General features: G+C 39.2%; 1 protein-coding gene across 1 annotated transcript in view; it reads right to left on the bottom strand.

The window, feature by feature from the left end:
* Positions 1 to 22,299, bottom strand: part of GRM8 (glutamate metabotropic receptor 8) — a 956,579-nt gene that overhangs the window by 242,195 nt on the left and 692,085 nt on the right. The window contains exon 7 of the mRNA XM_075208924.1: positions 1,390 to 1,590. Coding sequence (XP_075065025.1) covers positions 1,390 to 1,590 — 201 coding nt within the window. The remainder of the gene's footprint in view (positions 1 to 1,389; positions 1,591 to 22,299) is intronic.

Here is a 22,299-nt window from a genome sequence, read left to right as displayed (position 1 = left end):
TGACTCAAACACTACTTAACAAAACAGAACACACTGTCAAAAATACAATTTTCCTCTTCAGTGAAACTCCCAGTTAGTAAATTATTTTCACCTTTAGATTGTAAGCTCATATGGACAGTGCTTCATGTTTCAGTCTGTGTTTATTTTGTATTAACTATGTTTTCATTTGTTACATTGTACAGTGCTAGGGACTATGTTGATGCTTTATGAATAAAATATAAGTTGCTTCCAAAATTAATATTTAAATAGATACTCAGCTCAGAAAACACATGATAGGTCCCAGGTTCCAGCACTAACCCTATGGCCTGTACAGTTGAACTCAAAGACCTTTATTCTTCTTTCTTGGAACACCTGCAGTTTATGTCTGTGAACAGTCACATTTGACTACTAGCTGTGGTCAGGCAGTGGGAAGCACTACAGAAGTGTCACTCATAAAAACAGAATGACATTTTTCATACCATCATTTTAACCCCACTCCAACAAATCCATAATTTAAGCTTTAACAAATAATCTTTAATAGTGGTTTTTAATATATTTAATAACTTAAATAATCGGAATGCCAGATAAGCTACCTGGAGTATATCTATAGCAACCAATTGTTTATTTCACCTGAAGCTAAAATCAGTTTCTCCTTGGAAGCTAAATTCAGAATGACCTTGTGCATTTTCGACAAGGCTGCCAGCTGCGGTCAATGAAGTGTATTGTGATAAACAGTGCTGCTGATTTTTGCTAGATTTAGAGGCATTGCTTGTATATAGACTATGACAGAGGATATTCTACAATATCTTTCATAGATGCATTGTGATAATTTACATCCACATTTCACTTTACTATAATCTACATTAGAGTTTGTTTTCAGAAAATAGTTAAGCAGTTTGTGCATTACCTGCATCCAAATTGATACCTTAATCACAGATAAGAAACATTATCGAATGTAATATTATTACTAGCCATTCATAGTTCACTATGAGCACTGCAGTAAATGTTATATAGCACAATCCACCTGGTATAAAAAAAATGGACTATAGTGCAAGCAATTATTTTTTATGCAGGAACTGGACTTATCAAGCTTCTAAACCCTATGGAGAACATCATCTTATTTTTGCATATTTCCTACTTTATTTTAACATTTTACAGTCCTAAGGAGAGATCCATTTACCCCTCGTCAAATACATATATTTTGCAGAGCAACTGAAATATGAACACAAGATTTAAAAATGGATTTAATCTGATCATTTTAATATTGTTTCATTGGGTTCTTGACCAAACAATAGAGACTGCATTAGGCAATGTAATAATAATCTCTCATTTTGAATATGAATAAATCTGTTTTTATTTTTTGGAAAGACAAACTGTATATGTTAATATAAAAACATTACATGAACTTACCATTAAAATGTACAGCCCGTATGTAACTGAGAAGATCTTTACCATCAACAGGCTTCATTCTTGGACAAAGTCCCACGTAGCCAGGGCAGAAATCTTTGTGCATTTTATGGAGAGCGTGAGCCATTGAATAGACTGCATCAATCACAAACTGGACCTTCCCTTCTTGTTCATAACTTGAATCTCTTCCAATACGTTCTAATCCTGCAAAATCAATACATGTATATTGCATTATGCTAATTAATAAGCGTAATTCATCAAACATTACAACACAGTGTTTCAACATAATATGTTGGTCAGCTCTCTGGTTACAACTAAAAATTGCAATTTGTAACTGAGTTTCAGGCATAATAGCAGCAGTGTAGCATCTGCTGCAAGCTGAAAGTGGGCAGTATTTATGGTTATGGCAATATAAAGGATATTAATTCATATACGGTCAAATTCTCACAGTTATACTCACAAGTAAATGGAAGGTGAACCTATGAAGTTAGTGACTTTGTATGTCTATTTTACATGAGCATAGTTTTAACCACATACTGTGATATCCATTAGCATTTTGCAAGACTTAAGGCTTTAAATGTCAAATAACAATGTTTAAACTTCAGTAATTTGCTCCTCTATATACAGATATGTTATACAAAAACCAGTTATTCAGAAAGATGTAAAAACCAGAAAGAATAATAAATAACCTCTGTTTTCTGTAATAATGTCATGATCACAGAAAGTTTTCTTCTATAGCCAACTTGAAGAGCACTGGTGTGGGGAAAAACAAGTCTGACATTTACCCGAATTTCCCTGCTAGACTGAACCAGGGAATAATGAGTACAAAGTTGGGAAATGCTACACTTACAAGGTTATTGCCATGCAATGGTGACTTTTGAATTTGAATGCTCCTTTTCCTTTCCTTGTCAGCGATTTTCTGATTCTACATGAGTATTTGTTTGATGAACCCAGTCTGAATCAGACCCAGATTGTGAAATTATTTGATTGACCTGAATTTTAGAATGTCAGATATATTTCAACTTTGGCCTGAATGATTCACCCAACTTTAATCTCCAATGTAACTATTTATGGAGGATTTTTAATTCCATCTAACATATAGGGGCATATTCAATTGACGGCGGGATCGCCGAAAATCCCGCGCTCCAAAAATATTACCGTTAATACGATAATCCTGCATGCTCAGGGAGCTGCGAGCTGAAATCCAGCGAGATATTACCGTATTAACGGTAATATTTTTGGAGCGCGGTATTTTCGGCGATCCCGTCGTCAATTGAATATGCCCCATAGTGGGGAATTACTGTAAAAAGTAACGCGGCCTGCGCACTATTACCGATATTACGGTATAATTACTGTTAATGCGGTAATATCAACACCGTTTTTTTAAATCTGTGTTAAAATGACTGTATTAACTGTAATACACTTAGCGCAGCGTTATTCTGGGGGGAATTGAATTCCCCCCATAATCAGCTCTCTCATAAAAACAGACTCACACTTAATGCTACGCTTGCCAGAATACTCAGGATGATATTTTTCTTTAATTGTATACCATATTCATGTTTCTCATAATATTTATACTAAGCTTGGGTTATTAAGGGGAATTCTTGACAGATATGATATATTAGTAATGATTTATTGCGGTACAGGGGGTAGATGTTAAACATTTACAGTGAATCTTTTAAATCTAGTGATAGATAACAGACTCCAATACAACTGAACAAAACCCAGTGCTGATAACTGATGTACACAAAAATTGGAAAAGTAAATCCGTGTGGGTAATATAAACACTTTAATAAAAATGTAGATACAAATGATCATAAAATAAACAAAATAAAATAAACACTGGCCAGCGGATAAGGATAGTGCATCACATAGAACCAATGAATAGGTATATCATATACTGGAGATATACAACTTAAGGGATAAGAACCACATAATAATGAGAATACAGACCAAGATATGACATTTGACTGATTAGTATGTTAAAGACTAATACTTTCTCTCTATAATAAATTATTTGTCAGATTATTTCTAAACACCTTGACTTCCAGGAACAAGTAAATGACTATACATGTTTTAGTAATGCTGAAGACATGAACTAAAAATTGTATTATATTTTGCCATTTTTTAAATGGTTTAATCTTTAAGTTGCAGTAAATGAAATGTATGTTACCACTTTATTGCTATTTATGTAAAGTTTTTTTTAACAGGCATCTGAAAACAGTTGGAAAGAATAGTGCTGTATTTTTTCTAATCTATACAGTATACTGATATTCTTTTTCTTATCTCATAGTGGGGGGAGAGTGGGTTATAGTTAGTTATTCTGGATTTTCCCATTTGTCCCATCTTCTTTTAATAAAGTCTTTGGAGAAATCCAGCACAACTATAATTAATAATTGAGGGTGCTAAAAGTTATCTTTCTCTCTCCTTGACATTTTCAAATAGGAAGTCAGGAATGCTTAGCATAGTGATTCAAAACCAAAATCTCAGGACACATTTGTGTTTTATAGTACAAGACAGGGATTTATGGGTAACAGGGAGGGAAAAACTCTTAACATAAGTTAAAGATATGCAGCTTATATGGGAATCATTATTTTAATAGTATATTTAATAAATCATCTGTACTATTTATTCATGGTTATGGTTTCATTTAATACAGTAATTGCACATTGGTATGTCCTGAAAAATTACTCAAGTTTCTTTTACTTTGCAAAGTGTCATCATAACAGATCATATCAATGAAAAGGAATATTTGTAATTTATATACATATTCAAAGTATATTAATCTATAAGGTCCAGTGCCCTGTGTGCCTTTCATCTAGAACAGTATTTTCAGGTTGCCACTGTGATTTAAAAAAAGCATCTGGAGATATGAATATTTTGTACATTTTGTACTTATTGTCAATAAATATGGACTACTAGATCTATGAAGCAAGCAAGGTTTAATATGTTTTCTCAGCTAACTGAATTCAATATTGTCCAGAATCTATTTTATGACATCATCATGTGTCAGAATCAACAAGTGTGAGAGTATGAGTGACTTACAATGAGTGAAAGACAACAAGTATGGAGCAAGTGATGATTGAAAAGTGAGAAGTGATGAGCAATGTGTGATTAATGACAAGCTATGAGTGATGACTGATGAGTTATGGTTGACAAGTGATGAGGATCATTGTTAAGTTAGAAGAGGAGAGTGAAAAGTATGTATTAGAAATAATGACTTATAAATTATTAATCTATCTATCTATCTATCTATCTATCTATCTATCCATCCATCCAGGGGTGGATTGACCATACAAACGGGAAATTTCCTGTAGGCCAGTGGCCACAGGTGGCAGCCAAATGTTTCAGGTTGTTTTGATGGGTTGGAAAAAAAATATTTATTTTTAGCCCAATTAGGCGGCAGGGGTGGGTGGCGTGATGGGCCGGATGACAGCGGGGGGTATGGTGGCATGGGCGTTGATTCCTTCAAATGTGGCCTCCTTCAGTACTGCTGGATGTCACATGGGATGTGCACTACGTGATAGGTGCCATCCCCGCGTGATGCATAGAGAGGGAGAGAGGAGTCTCCAATACAACATGACTCAAACAAGGTAGGTGTGAAAGAGGGGGGGTCTGCTATACCACTCTAGCACTATACTATGTGAGGGGGTGCTGCAATACCACTTTAGCACTATACAATGTGAGCGGGAGCCTGCTATTCTACACATGCACTATACTATGTGAGAGTGGTCTGCTATACCACTCTAACCACTATAATATGTGAGAGGGGGCTGCTATACCACTCTAGCACTAGACAATGTGAGGGAGAGCCTGCTATAACACTCTAGCACTAGACTATGTGAGGAGGGGCTGCAATACCACTCTATTACTACACTATGTGAGGGGGTGGCTGCTATACCACTCTAGCACTACACTATGTGAGAGGGGGTGCTATACCACTCTAGCAGTATACTATGTGAGGGAGTGAATGCTATACCACTCTAGCACTAGACTATGTGAGGGTGGGCTGCTATACCATTCTAGCACTATACTTTGTGAGGGGGTGGCTGCTTTATCACTCTAGCACTAGACTATGTGAGGGTGAGCTGCTCTACCATTCTAGCACTATACAATGTGAGGAGGAGCCTGCTATACCACTCTAGCACTATACTATGTATGGGGAGGACTGCTATACCACTCTAGCACTACACTATGTGAGAGGGGGCTGCTATACCACTCTAGCACTACACTATGTGAGAGGGGGCTGCTATACCACTCTAGCACTACACTATGTGAGAGGGGGTGCTATACCACTCTAGCAGTATACTATGTGAGGGAGTGACTGCTATACCATTCTAGCACTAGACTATATGAGGATGGGCTGCTATATCATTCTTGCACTATACAATGTGAGGAGGAGCCTGCTATACCACTCTAGCACTATACTATGTGAGGGGGGACCTGCTATACCACTATAGCAATATACTATGTGAGGGGGGCTGCTGTACCACTCATGCACTATACTATGTGAGCGATGGAGGCTATGCCACTCTAACACTATACTATGGTTTTGGTTGGAGGGAAATAGATTTACTTAGCAAATGTGAATATTATTATTTTAATGTTGGGGCTAGAGGGAGACCTAATTATTAAACGTGAGTGCTTTTGATTCACCACTGGGACTGGTTAGAGCTTTCTAAATTTCATGTACCCATTTTTTTTTTCAAAATAGGGCCTCCAACAACCCAGGATCCAGACAAGCAGCAACTGATCTAAAGACACCAGCAGCCAGAGGTAGTGAAAATGACAAGAACAAGTAGGAGAAAGCATGGCTGTCAGTCAACTGTCCTGAATCTAGTTGGGCATTTCAGAATTTAGGTGACTGTTTCTCTTATTCAGGATTTGGTCCGATTGCAAGGACAGTTGATATTTATGTCCCAGTTCACACTGCACTGCTAGTGAAGGCAAAGCTGCGTGCACAGTAGTGCATACAGTTTTACCTGTGTATTTATCTAAAATGTATCTAAAATGATAATATCCCCCTGTAATAAGTGCCCCGGACCCTCCAGAGCTCTGGTGATACTTTAGTGGTTTTTGCATTGATCCCATTTCCTGCCTTCTACCTTGCACTGGTCCCATTCTCAGATTAGTTTGTAGAACATATGGCCAGGCTCCATTGCAATGACAATATCACCAATCCTGCCTCCTTTGCACTTACTATATCACTAGCAAACCGTTGGAATAGATCTTCTCTTCACTTATGCCATTGTTAGCCCCCACTGTACTGATCCCATTGGCAATAATCCTTGCACTGTTATTATTTCTAACCACCCTCAATGACTGGGCACATTTAGGGCTCATACTCAATTTTTGCAAATGTGTCTTGTTGCAGATGCTAGAAGCATTTCACGTTTGTGGTGATCACACCAGGAAAGCCATTTATATAAAGATAATTTTAAATGCAATTTTTGAAGCACACAGTGCACAAACACATTATATATATAGAGAGAGAGATAGATTTGACTGGTTGTTTGCATCTCATTATATGTTGCCCTGGCAGACTGATCAAATATGATTGTGCCAACATGTTTCATAATAGGTAAACTTATCAACCAAAGTCAGATATGTTTCTATGAAGGGAATATTGGAAGGATGTGTTAGAGGGCGACTAAACAAATTGGAGCACAGAGACATAAACCAGTTGAGGATAATGCAAAATCATTCATGTATATTTATAACAAAGGACTTTCAGCTTTTGCCCTGCATTGCTTTAGAAATGACCCACTGTGTCTTAAGTCATCAGATCTAGGTTTTCCAACCTGTTACTACAACCAAATTCTAGTAGTTCCAAATTCCGCCTCCTTTTGTGTTGGTCCCACCCACAGTTGATTTCATCCCACCCACATGAGGCCACTTTGAGAATTTTTTTCCAGGGCCAGTTTAAGCTACTAATCCACACCGGTATCTATCTATCTATCTATCTATCTATCTATCTATCTATCTATCTATCTATCTATCTCTATATTTATCTATCTAAATATTATAAGTTCACACCATTTTTAAAGAGCACACAAGCTGGACAGAGTTGCTGCTGATATTACCACCATATGAAATGCATTGCCCACAATTTTTATTTCAGTTAACAAGTCATATAACTACTTACTGCTCCACTGTCATCTTTTGTACAAATATATATATATATATATATATATATATATATATGTATACACATATATATATATATATATTTATATATATATATATATATATATATATATATTAAAGGAGCTGGAGCATAACATATGGACAATGCAATGCAATACGGTGGGAATTTCAGCAGCATTTCCATCCATTTTGTCTGCTTCTATTTAAGAATGTAATTCATGAATGAAGCATGATGTAATGAACTTTCATCACACATCACTTCTTTTTCTCACGTATAACTTGTCATTTGTCACTTGCTCAACACATATCACTTATGATTCATCCTCAGCATGTATCACTCATGACTCATTAGTCATCATTCATACCTTTATAACTTATCACTAATCACTTAATTCATTGCTCATCACTTATCTCTTATGTCAATCATTCAATCATCATAGATCACACATTTTATCGATTCTAACAAATGATTATGTCCAGTTTGGATTTGATATTTGACTTTGAAAAATTAGGATCTTCTTAATTAAAAAATATGCTAGAAATATTGATGGCATGTCTGTATTTTTTTCCAAAAAATATGACAAAACAATATAATAATTTGTAGCTCTCTCTGACTTAAAGTCATCAATTCAGGCTGGGCTCAGAAATTTAATTTCAGGAGCTTAAAACCCTGAAGATACATAAATTCTGCAGCACTCCGGTTGACAATTTTTAGATTGTAGAAAATTAAGCTAATAGCATTTATCTCTATTCATATTTTTCTTAAAAAGCTTATGTAAATTTTGCATTTATCTGACATAACATGCAATCATTAATTCATTCTGTTACAATTTATGATGTGGAATAACAGTGCACCAGTTTACATTTATTTATTATGTATTTATTTCATAACAGATCAACATTTTGCCCTGAAAAAATAAAACCAGACTAACCCACTGTGTACTTTATCAATAAGTAAATGTGAATAGCATTGTATAGTCATAAAAATCAATTGTGTCAGAGTAGTTAAATATTGGCGTCTACACTGGAAAAGATGCTAAATTGTTTTCAACGAAGCAGAAAATAGATTCCATCAATGAAGGAAAATATTTGTTTACCAATGTTAAATGTCCCTCATTAATGTTGGGTTCATCTCAAGATGAGCATCCTCTAAAAATATATTTCTAGGAAAAAATATCACATTGGAAAACAAATATCAGCAGAAGATAATTTGCCTGTGTATACCTTTACAGGAAGCTATGGATTGTATAGGTGAAATTAATTGTTTATGGACATAACATTTTAATAGTGAATGTTTCTGTATAATGTTGAAAAACATGAAACTCTGTATTAGAATGCATAATGACATGGTGAAAAAATTGGTGTACCTTCAAATGAATATGTGACACGCACTTGTTGCTTAATACATTAATTAAAAAAAAGTTTTACATATGCTTTCTGGAATACATTACAGTTTTTTAAACTAAAGAACAATTAATACTTTGATATCTACAGCCAGGAGGAGAACAATGTATTTCCAGGCCCCATAGCAAAATTTGCTGAGCTTATAGCTGCCATGAATGTTCATCTCATGACTTCCTCAACATTGCACAATGATTTATCCTATGGGTAGACTCCTCTTGTTCCCCTCTGCTCATAAATGTCTCCTATTGAGTATGTAGTGTGGTGCATGGGCTGGCTCAGGAGAGGTCTCCACCCTACGCTGTTGAGGGAATTGCTTGACACTCCTCTCCTCATGGCCCTATAAGGGTTGTACCCCCTGTAGTTCCACTTTTGTCTACAGAAAATAACTGAAAAGTGCCAAGGACAAGTCCCACTTGTCCTTACTACTGAAGAAGTTCAAATAGGGCACAACCATACTTGTGACCCTCAATGCTAGTTATTGCTGATGGGATCCAGTGGAGTAGACAGCACTTGATGTTGCTCTATGTTCCCCATCCTGGCACACAGAAACTTCTTTAAATCTATATGTTCTTTTAGTAGTTATTATCTGGTGATCAGTGTAATCACCAAGTAAAAACACCCTACACTTCAGAAATCATTAAAAAGTCCAGGCATTAGGGAGGATCTCGCCTACCCAGGCTTCAATGAACTTAGTGGCACTCTCAAATTAGGGAGGTCCGTCTTTCAAATGATGTAGCCCCTTTGTAGCTAATGTGTGATCAATAGACAATAGAACCCTACAATATATAAATAATACAAGAGCCATGGAATGGATGAGAGCACTAAAGTGCTCAACCTCCCCCATTCTAGCACCTACACACTCAGGGGAAAGCTTTTATGAAAGAGAGAAGTTCTCTCTTTCCAACAATATGACCCCTTAGTAATTATTGTCTGGTGATAAAAATTGTATGCCTTATTGGGCTGTCTGCCATATTATTCTTAAATATTTATTCAAGATGTGACAACTAGTAAGAAAAAAATGCTTTATTATTTTTAGCTGCAGATTTTAATTAGGGATGTGCACCAGCGACTTTTGAGGTCTCGTGTTTTGTGTTTTGGATCCGGATTTTCGCGATGTTTTGGGTTCGGATTTGTTTCCCAAAACACCTGCCGAAAGGTTTTGGTTCGGATTTAAGGTTTTGGATTCGGATTTTTTTTTGAAAAAAAAACTAAAAAGTGTAAAAATCAAGTTTTTGGGCTTATTTTCACTCCTACGCTATTATTAACCTCAATAACATTCAATAACAATCATTTCTACTAATTTAAAGGCTATTCTGAACACCTAACACCTCACAATATTTTTTTTTTTTTAGTACAAAATGTTGCAACGAGGTATCTTTCTGGACTGCGTAGTGGAGTGTTCCCCACAATATAATTAAAAACCCATCAACTGGTCTGAATTACACCCAAAAATAGTATCTGGACTGCGTAGAGTAGTGGGCACTGGGCACCACAATATAATATATAGAAAACCTTCAACAGGTCTGCATTACACCCAAATATAGTATCTGGACTGTGTAGAGGACTGGCCACTGGCCACCACAATATAATATATAGAAAACCTTCAACAGGTCTGCATTACACCCAAAAATAGTATCTGGACTGCGTAGAGTAGTGGGCACTGGGCACCACAATAAAAAATATATAGAAAGCCTTCAACAGGACTGAATTACACCCAAAAATAGTATCTGGACTGCGTAGAGGACTGGCCACTGGCCACCACAATATAATATATAGAAAACCTTCAACAGATCTGCATTACACCCAAATATAGTATCTGGACTGCATAGAGGACTGGCCACTGGCCACCACAATATAATATATAGAAAACCTTCAACAGGTCTGAATTACACCCAAAAATAGTATCTGGGCTGCATAGAGGACTGGCCACTGGCCACCACAATATAATATATAGAAAACCTTCAACAGGTCAGAATTACACCCAAAAATAGTATCTGGACTGCGTAGAGGACTGGCCACTGGCCACCACAATATAATAAATAGAAAACCTTCAACAGGTCTGCATTACACCCAAAAATAGTATCTGGACTGCGTAGAGGACTGGCCACTGGCCACCACAATATAATATATAGAAAACCTTCAACAGGTCTGCATTACACTGCACATACGGCTGCTCCTCCATCCTCTCCATCATATACATGTTGGAGTTTCAGCGTGTGAAAACCTCTTGTTTTTGATAATGACAGTGCATTTTGAATATTTTTCAATTTTCCCCACAACACTGAATGTACTTTATCTATGATACGCATCTATCTTTATTGACTGCGTAGTGTGGTGGCCCCGGTACACAATTTGGTACCGAGGCCACAATATAATTAAAAAACGCTCCACGGGTCAGAATTCCACCAAAAAAGGGTATGGACTGCGTAGTGTGGTGTGCCCGGAACACAATTTTTTACAGCGCCAACAATATAATTAAAAAATTGGGCATCAACTCTCACCGTTGTTTAATATCTGATACACCTAAATATGGACTGCACAGTGGAGTGGCCCCGGTGGTAAATTTGGTGCCGGGGCCACAATACCTCCTCCAACTTCCAAGTGTAGTGTTTATGAAGACAGACAGCGTCAAAGTGTTATTTGTTGACTTTTTTAACCCTAAAATTGTCCCTGTTGCAAATATTCGTGCAATGGAGAGTTACTTTTTCATTGAAAGACTCAAGCTTTTAAGTGTAGTGTTTATAAAATATAAACAACAATACAGTAGTTCTAGAGCACGTCAATACCTCTTGTTTTAAATTATGACAGGGCATTTTACTTTTGGTTTAATTTCTTGAATTTGTTTAAATTTGGTTTTACTTTTTGAACATGGCAAATGACTGTTGATTGGTCATATAATGCAAAAAAAAAGTTCCAAGATGGAATTGTCCTTGGGCCCTCCCACCCACCCTTATGTTGTTGAAATAGGACATGCACACTTTAACAAACCAATCATTTCAGTGACAGGGCCTACCAAACAACTTTGGCTGAAATGATTGGTTTGTTTGGGCCCCCACACCAAAAAAGCTATTCATCTCTCCTTGTACAGACTAAACAGGCTCTACTGAGGCAAGATGTCGTCCTCATCCTCAACCTCTGATTCCTCTCCCCCTACAGTGTGTACTTCCTCCTCATCACACATTATCAATTCGTCCCCGCTGGACTCCACAACCACAGGTCCCTCTGTACTATCTGGAGGGCAGTGCTGTACTTCATTGAGGAATTGATTATTCATATTTATAAACATCATTTTTTCAACGTTATGAGGAAGCAACCTCCTTCGCCGCTCACTGACCAGGTTCCCCGCTGCACTAAAAACTCTTTCCGAGTACACACTGGAGGGGGGACAACTCAGGTAAAATAGAGCCAGTTTGTACAGGGGCTTCCAAACTGCCTTTTTTTCCTGCCAGTAACAATATGGACTGTCTGACATGTCTACTTGGATGGTGTCAGCAAAGTAATCCTCCACAATTTTTTCAATTGTGACAGCATCCAATGCAGCGAAAGTAGACATGTCTGCAATGGTTGGCAGGTCCATCAGTCCGGACCAGATGTTATCAGTATCCCCGCCAGCGCCTCTTTTAGGAAAACTGAGCTTTTTCCTCGCAGCCATAGATGTGGAAGAAAATGAGGGTGGAGCTGTTGGCATGTCACGGTCCTCTTCAGAGGACAATCTCCTGACCAGCAGGTCTTTTCACCGCTGTAGACTTGTGTCCGCCGGAAACAGAGACACAACATACGCTTTAAACCGAGGATCGAGCACGGTGGCCAGAATGTATTCCTCTGACTTTAAAAGAGTGACCACCCTCGGATCCTGGCAAAGCGTACGAAGGGCTACATCCACAAGAGCTACATGCTTGGTGTAATCGCAATGGCTTACCAGCTCCTCCCTCACTTTCTCCAGCTGCTTCTGCAACAGCCTGATCAGAGGAATCACCTGACTCAAGCTGGCTGTGTCGGAACTGACTTCTCTTGTGGCAAGTTCAAATGGCTGCAGAACCTTGCACAACATGGAAATCAGTCTCCACTGCGCTTGACTCAGGCGCATCCCCACTCCTTTGCCTATGTCGTAGGTGGCTGTGTAGGCCTGAATGGCCTTTTGCTGCTCCTCCATCCTCTGCAGCATATAGAGGGTGGAGTTCCAGCGCGTCACAACCTCTTGTTTGAGGTGATGGCAGGGCAGGTTCATGCTTTTTTGATGTGCCTCTAGTCTGCGGTAGGCACTGGCTGAATGCCGAAAGTGTCCAGCAATTTTGCGCGCCACCGCAAGCATCTCCTGCACACCCCTGTCACTCTTGAGGTAATTCTGCACCACCAAATTAATGGTGTGGGCAAAACATGGGACGTGCTGGAAATTGCCCATATTTAATGCCCGCACAATGTTACTGGCATTGTCTGACACCACAAATCCCCATGAGAGTCTAAGTGGGGTAAGCCACTGGGAGATAATTCCCCTCAGTTTCTCTAATATGTTGTCAGCATTGTGCCTCTTATTAAAGCCTGTAATACACAATGTTGCCTGCCTTTGCACGAGCAGCCATTTTGTAGATGCTGCTACTGATGCAGCTGTTGCTGTTGCTGCGGAAGGGGATGCATCTACCCAGTGGGCTGTCACAGTCATATAGTCCTTCATTTGCCCAGAACCACTTGTCCACATGTCCGTGGTTAAGTGGACAGTGGGTACAACCGCATTTTTTAGAGCACTGAGGACACTTGATCGTACTTCTCTGTACATTTTTGGTATCGCCTGCCTAGTGAAGTGGAATCTCGACGGGATTTGGTACCGGGGACACAATACCTCCATCAACCCTCTAAATCCCACTCCACTGATGGCGGACACCGGGCGCACGTCTAACACCAACATTGCAGTTACAGCCGCAGTTATACGCTTTGCAATAGGGTGACTACTATCGTATTTTGTGGTCATGGCAAACGACTGTTGGACGGTCAATTGTTTTGTGAAAGACTTAGCGGTCTTACGACTTCCCCTCTGGGAAGATGACCGACTAACAGCAGCAACAGCAGCAGTTGCAGTAGTAGGCGTACCGCTGCAGGATTCCTCGGATGAATCCCGTATTGAGGAGGACTCAGTCTGGCTGCTGACTTGGGCTGCAGGACTGAATCTGATGGAGATCGTGGAGGAAGTTGACGAGGAGGGTGTTGCTGGTGTGTATCCAACTGGACCACGGGATTTAGGTGTCCCTGTACCGATGAGGGTCCTAGGCCTAGTTCCTGAACTAACCACTGAACTATGAAGGTTATTCAGGTGACGTATAAGGGAGGATGTTCCTAGGTGGGCAAGATCCTTACCCCTGCTTATTTGAGCTTTACATAAGCTACATATGGCCATACATTGGTTGTCTGGATTTGGATAAAAATAACTCCAGACCAAAGAGGTGCATTTTTTGGTCTTCTGACCAGGCATGACGATGGGCTTTTTCATCCCATGGACATCAGCTGTTTCCCCCCCTGGTGCCTCATTTACAATAACCACATCACCATCCTCATCATCAAGTTCCTCCACAGCGCCAGCTACATCATCAATAGGCTCCTCCCGAGCCACCTCTTCCCGTACAGTGATGGGAAGGTCAGGCTTGACAACCACCAACACCCTTGGACTCGCCTTGGGGATTTGTGATAATTTCTCTTTAGAAGGCAGAGTTGTTTGCTGTTTTGTTGCTGACAGCATAACTCTCTTCAATTTTTTGTAGGGGGGGGGGAGGAGGAGGAGGGCTAAGATCCGTGGGTGAAGCTGAACCACTAGTCATGAACACGGGCCAGGGCCTAAGCCGTTCCTTGCCACTCCGTGTCGTAAATTGCATATTGGCAACTTTACGTTTCTCCGCAGATGATTTTAAGTTTCTCTTTTTGCTACTTTTTCTTAACTTGGGCTTTTTGGATTTTACATGTCCTGTACTACGAGATTGGGCATCGGGCTTGGAAGACGACGTTGATGGCATTTCATCGTCTATGTCATGACTAGTGGCAGCAGCTTCAGCATTAGGAGGAAGTGGGTCTTGATCTTTCCCTACTTTATCCTCCAAATTTTTTGTCTCCATTATATGTAGCACAAGATACTGCAGAATGTGTGAACTTGGTAATATTGCAGTACCAATGGACTTATACTGCTAGATTGGTTTTGCAAATTTGGTTATAATTATTATTTTTTTTAATTTTTTATTTTTATTATAACTTTTTTTTTATTTTTTAAAAACTTGGGAATAATGGGGAAATAACTATGCCCTTAGAAGCACAGAGCACAGGACACAGCACCACTGGACTGAACAGGACACAACACAGGACCCAGCAGCACTACTGAACTCAGCAGGACAGAGCACAGGACACAGCACCACTGGACTAATACTGCAGAATGTGTGAACTTGGTAATATTGCAGTACCACTGGACTTTTACTGCTAAATGTGTGAACTTGGTAATATTGCAGTACCAATGGGCTTATACTGCAGGATTGGTTGTGCAAATTTTGTTTGGTTGTGCAAATTTTGTTGTAATTAAAAAAAATTTAAATTAGTTTTTTGTATTTTTTAAAATAACTTTTTTTTATTTTTTTAAACACTTGGGAATATTGGGGAAATAACTATGCCCTTAGAAGCACAGAGCACAGGACTCAGCACCACTGGACTGAACAGGACACAGCACAGGACCCAGCAGCACCACTAAACCGCGAATCGGGGGAGGGGGGTCGGGTGCCACGAATCGGGTCCCAGCAGCCTCTTCTCCTCTCAGTGATAGAGAGAGGAGGAGAGGCTGCCGGGACCCGACGAGTGATCACGTGACTCTTTTATTTATTTTTTTAAATCCGGACTGACCGAGGAGGAGCAGCGCGCCGGAGAAGAGAGGCAATAGAAAGGTAAGTAAAACAACGGAGGGACAGAGGTGGTGATGGTGAAGGGGCACAGAAGTGGTGATGGTGATGGGCACAGAGGTGGTGATGGGCACAGAGGTGGTGATGGTGAAGGGCACAGAGATGGTGATTGGCACAGAAGTGGTGATGGTGATTGGCACAGAAGTGGTGATGGTGAAGGGGCACAGAATTGGTGATGGGCACAGAGGTGGTGATGGGCACAGAGGTGGTGATGGTGAAGGGCACAGAGGTGGTGATGGTGAAGGGCACAGAGATGGTGATGGTGAAGGGCACAGAGATGGTGATTGGCACAGAAGTGGTGATGGTGATTGGCACAGAAGTGGTGATGGTGAAGGGCACAGAGGTGGTGATGGTGAAGGGCACAGAGGTGGTGATGGTGAAGGGGCACAGAATTGGTGATGTGATTGGCACAGAGGTGGTGATGGTGATTGGCACAGAGTTGGTGATGATGAAGGGCACAGAGGTGGTGATGGTGATTGGCACAGAGGTGGTGATGGTGATGGGCACAAATGTGATGGTGAAAGGGCACATGTGATATTGTGAAGGGGCAAAAGTGACAGTGAAGGGGCACAGTGTGATGATAGAGGGACAAAAGTGACAAGAGCACATACTTGGATTTATGCGTATTATTTTTGCAAACAACTTAAGTAAGTATTTCTGCCCTGACTTCAATATTTATTAAGTTGTTTTGACCCAACTACTTAAAAAAACGGGACTGCTTGGTAATTATTTAGGGGTGCCTTTTTCTGCAGCAGGGTGGCCTTGCTCTTTTCACATGTTAGGTACGCCCCCAAAGATGCAAGCCACGCCCTCACCTCCTTTGGCGGCGTGCCGCTGCTGCGCGGTGGCACATGCTTTAATATCTACTTAACTATAGGGGTATATGGTAGGCATGCGGCGGCACATGCTTTCACTTCTACGTAACTATAGGGGTATATGGTAGGCTGCAAAAATATAGTGCTATGGATTGTTTCAGGGAGGGGGCCCAAAAACAGTATCCTGCCTAGGACCCTATGAGATCTAAATCCGGCTCTGCTCGGATCCGACTCGGATCGGCAACGTTCGGATGGGCTCGGATTTCAGAAATCCGAGTGCGCTCATTTCTAATTTTAATATATAAAATCTATATGTAGAATCCTCCTTTTTGCTGCATTGATACCAAAGTAAAAAGTACAAAGTATTTCTTGGTTGGGGTTAGAAAAAAACAACCACACATCTCCTTTTAGTTCACTTTCTTGCAATTGCAATAAAAAAAAACAAAAAAATATTTTTTGGCCATTTTGGGTTGATTTTCTTTTCTGTGTCAGAAGATATAAGTAAACTATTGGCATTTTTTGAAAAATCAAAGTCTTACTGATATTGATGTTGGAATGTGACCAGCCCAAAAAGTTCTAAAATAGGCTCAGCACAGGGATGAGTAAAGACTCAGCAACAAAGGGGTTAACATGGGGGGGGGGGGTTCTCCTCCATTAGATTTACCAATTTTCCAGTCCCTTTTCAAATTTACAATTAGTTATTTATATAAGTTCATATTTTAATATTAGTAACATTTCTTTATATAATTTGCAGCACTTGAGGTCAAACACTGTATTAAAAGACTGGGTATTAAGCGACAGACAAAGAGGTAAGTGTGCTTTACTTGCAAGCTTAAATTCATATGTTCCACATTTTTGTCTACAAAGGCTATAGAAATTATTTTAAATACAGATAGCAACATTTGACAAAAGGGTATCAGAAAGTCAGAAAGGAGAATGGGTTCACCTAAATCTAAAAACCCTAGTGGGGTTAAGTTTAGAAGATCCTGCAGATAATAGACCTATTACTTAGCCTGTGGCTGAATATGAGCAATGCGTTTTCTAACTAATGCATTGTGGAGCCAGTATTGTATAAATAATAATGTAGCATGTGATCTTCTTTTCTGGACCAAGTTACTTTATTATAAAGACAGTCATTTCTATTTTTGTTTCAGTATAGAAAACCTCATTTTATCTTTAACTTTTTTTGTATAAAAAAATGATTAAAAGCTAGTCCCCATTGATCACCATCATCATTATTTAGTTATATAGCGCCACATGTTCTGTAGCGCCTGACTTTATCGTACAGATAGGACAACCTGAAAACAGTATACATAATAACAGAAACTTGAGTACAGTTGAGTAGAATAATAAATACATGAATACAATTAGCAGAACAAATCACATATCATATAGAAAAAATGCAGCACAAGACATGGACAAACAACATTGGCAGATGGTGCACATATAAGAGACATTGGGTAGAAGGTCCTGCCTATGAGAGCTAGTTTAGCATAGGAGGTGGAGGCTAATCAGTCGAAGTTGCATGATGGTGTTTTAAGTGGTGATGGACTAGGTTGAAGGGGCTAAGGATATTGGGCAGGGAGGATGAGGAAGAAGGGGAACAAGGTTGGTAAGGTAAAATAAGTGAGTGGAGAGGATGGTGGAAAGCAGACACTTTAATGGGGGTAGAAGTACATGGTAATACAGATGAATAACAGAATGGGCACACTGCAAAATGGGATAGAACTTTAGACAGAATACAATAATGGAGGTGTATGTGGGGTCGTTCTATAGCAGACTAATCGGTCAGGCTTTAACCTGCAAGATCAGACCAGGCTGTTTTAGGGTCTCAAGATTTGTGGGCAGTATAGATCAATACAGTCCACTACAGTCTTGTCGGAAGACTTATGTGACAGAGCCAACACTTAGTGATCAGCTGTAGTCCCCAACTGGTCTAGATTGGAGCCTCATCCTCGATACAGGTAACATGTTATAACAGTGTAATTATTGTATTTGTGTAACGATTGTCTCAGGGGGAGAGTCTTGGGGTGATGGATAAACGTGAATTGTTTAGCACTGGACAAACAGAGGGTTCCCCGGTCTTCATTAAGAACTACGGCAAGGCAGGATGGACGTTTGCAGTCTGAAACACACAGGTCGCGGCCATCTGATCTGCCAGTAGGAGTAACACACAGAGAAAGGGAAATTCGAAAGCAGGTCATCTAGCTGAGTCTAATACACTGGCAGTAGCAAGGTACAAGATCAGTAAGCAGTAGGTTAGTCCAATAGCAAGCCGGCATCTGGAGCACAGACAATAGTGCAGTACAAAATCAGGATCCAAGAGAGACTGTCAAACAAGTAAGGACTGGTACACAAGAGGTTAGCAGGCAGAAGCACTATCCATGAAGGAATCACAAGGGTAGCAAAAGTCAGCGGCAATACAGCATGGAAGGAGTCAGTCTGGGTATGAATACCTGTTGCTCTGACAGTGCTGCAGTGGCAGAGTGAGCTTATATGTTGAACAGATGAATATGTTGCCTCCCAGCAAAGATCATGTGACTGCCCAAACCAGGAAGTGCTGAGATTACACAGAGGCAGAGGAAATTAGCAGCACATGGAGCATTTAAGTTTGTGACAGTCTGATAGGATCAGTATGATTATTGAGGTTCACTGTAAAAAATTTTATTTAAGTGACTGGGCTGTTCAAGCCTCAAAGGTTCCGTTACTTGGACCGTGATCCTTAATCACTTCCTGAAATAACTAACCCAGATCTGGAGCCCCAAGAGAGGAAAAGCTAGACAGAATAAGGGATAGGCCTAGCATGGATCCATCATGATGTATGTCATGATGCATGATGTTATTCCATGATAAATGGAAAAGGCCGACTGTAGAGTGGAAGTAGACAATGGGTCCCGGTTCAGGCCTGGAATTCAACATAAGTCCGAAAATCAGCTTAAAATGTTTTGGCAATCATTCAGTGCACTAATAGTGTGTATTAGTGCCACATATGCAGCACCAAAATACCTGATGGAGGAGGATGTGGGGCCAAGGATAGGAATACTGAGCATGCAACCATCCTTGATAGTACACCGGAAACACTGATGGAAGCTGCTTTTACTTGCACTGTTTTGTGCTGTTTCGTTGCTGTTATTAGGGTCAGTTTACACAAGCTCTAGCAGTCAAAGTGCATGCAATACTTTGGCAGGTGAAGTGTTCTTAAAGCAGATATCTGTGCCAGGGAACATAGGAGTGGCATTCACTGTAATGCAAAAAACTTAAAACTAACAGAGCAACATGGTTTATTGTCTGGAAAAAAACAACACGATTCAAAAACTTCCGTTAACAATGGCGCTTAGGATCTTTACATTAATATAAATATTTTATTACAGAATTGAATTACATGCTTGAAAGATAGTAATGATTCTAAAATTCACTGTACGATGATCAATAAAAAGGTTATCAAGGTGTGTAAAACAAACTGTTTCCATAGCATGCTCTGAAATTTGAAAGCTCTCCAAGGTAATAAAGTTACAAAATTGTTGGATTTAACTGAAGAACATCAAAACATTGAGACTTTCCTGCCAGAATTCTTTATTTATACTTCATTCCCTTGTTCATTTACCTACCAGTGCAAATCACTACAACAAAAAGCTTTCAATTGTCAATAAAATGTTAATTACACGGTTTACATTTTAGCATCCAATTTGGTGTTTACTATTTTATTGGTCTCTTTCCATGGCATGTTGAGAATGAATTATAGATAAAAATCAAATTAACTGAGTTAAGTTGTTTTACATTTGACAATGTATTTTAAAATATTTAAACATATCCAATTAAAATGGTGATTTTTTATTAAAAAGACAAAATGCAATTGTTTTATTGCAAATTAAATACTTTTGTAAGAGAACTATCATAAAAATAGATATTTCTGTCACTCTATTTTCACTGGATAGTAACTACATGGTAAAGGAAAGAAGTGTTCTGTTATTTTTAAAGCAAATTTGTTGTTGAGCATATCGTACACAAAATCACTCTGCGCATACCCAGAACCAGAGCATATGCCAGTAAATGCTGTCCTGTCCACTCCGTCTCCGAGAGTAAAGGAAACTTACTATAGCCTACCATTTCAGGGAGTGAACAGGGTGGGGAATGGGTGTATTGCCATACTTAATATACAGCAAGGGCTGTGCCAAATTCAAGTGCACACAGCCACGTTCGAATCTAACTCTAGACATATCATTACCATCACCATTTATTTATATAGCGCTACTGATTCCGCAGAACTGTACAGTGAACTCATTCACATCAGTCCCTGCCCTATTGGAGCTTACAGTCTAAATTCCCTAACATACACAGTGATAGAGAGAGACTAGGGTCAATTTTAATAGCAGCCAATTAACCTACTAGTATGTTTTTGGAGTATGGGAGGAAACCGGAGCACCCGGAGGATACCCATGCAATAATGGGGAGAACATACAAACTCCACACAGATAAGGCCATGGTCTGGAATTGAACTCATGACCACAGCGCTGTGATACAGAAGTGCTAACCACCATGCTGATACAGCAAAGTTGCTTATTTTTCTGCTGTATCTCTTGCTCCAGGACTACTAGTTGTTAGTACTAGTGATGACATTCTCGTATGCATGCTACTGTAAATAAAAATTATGTTCAGTAGGCATAAAGAATATCCTAATAAATGTGTTTCATGGGGGAGGGGGGGTTTATTTACTGTAATATTATTTATACCTTTACTATTAATTGGTGGCATTAACTCTATCTTTTATCCTTTGGGTTCTTTTGCAAATTTTATATTCCACAAAGGCTTTGGACGTATCCTGCAGTGTTTTGTGAAGCAGAGCACAGCAGATCTACACCTGAATTCATAAGCGCACGCTTCTTCAGATCCATTCCTTAATGAATTCAGGAGCGTGTAGAGCTGATTTAAGTGCGCTTTAAAACAAACGCACATTGCACTTATTATATGTTGCTTGATGAATCAGGCCCATTGTTACACTAGAATCTGCAGGTTATATTTCATTTAAGCTCAACTTTGCAAACACCTGGCAGATTATAATAGTTAATAATAAATGCAAATATACAAAATTTCATTTCATAAAGAACAATTTGTGCACCTTTCTTTCCTTAACAAATAAAATGATATAAAGTGGAGCTAATGTACATACAACATATTAATAGGGCATATTTCCTCTTTAAGATTGAAAGTAAAATAATTGTAAATAGCAGACAAGCCATACACAGCTTATTTAAGTAAATGATGTATTGCGTATAAATGTACTGCAACCCATAGCAACCAGTCATAACCGCAATTTAGAAAAAAAAAATAAGTAAATGTCTGATTGGTTGCTATGAATTGCAACATATTTGTGCCGACAATACTATGTTAATATAGAAGACTAAAAGGGTAGAATATGTACCGGCCCTGTTAGCCAATATTGAATTCATTGCCCAAAAACTGCAGATAGACGATTAATAGCAAACTGAACAAAATTCTTATGTGCTCACAGATAATCTGCGATGTCTTTGAGTCATATTGGCAGCAATAAAACCTTACACAAGATACTATTCCATTGCGTATACATATAGCCATAAATGCATGTGGGGATTGGGATCTCCTTTTAA

The sequence above is a fragment of the Mixophyes fleayi genome, chromosome 4 (genome assembly GCF_038048845.1).
Source record: "Mixophyes fleayi isolate aMixFle1 chromosome 4, aMixFle1.hap1, whole genome shotgun sequence".
Taxonomy (NCBI): domain Eukaryota; kingdom Metazoa; phylum Chordata; class Amphibia; order Anura; family Limnodynastidae; genus Mixophyes; species Mixophyes fleayi.
The sequence above is the reverse complement of the archived record's forward strand: the minus strand, read 5'-3'. Positions and strand labels throughout refer to the sequence as shown.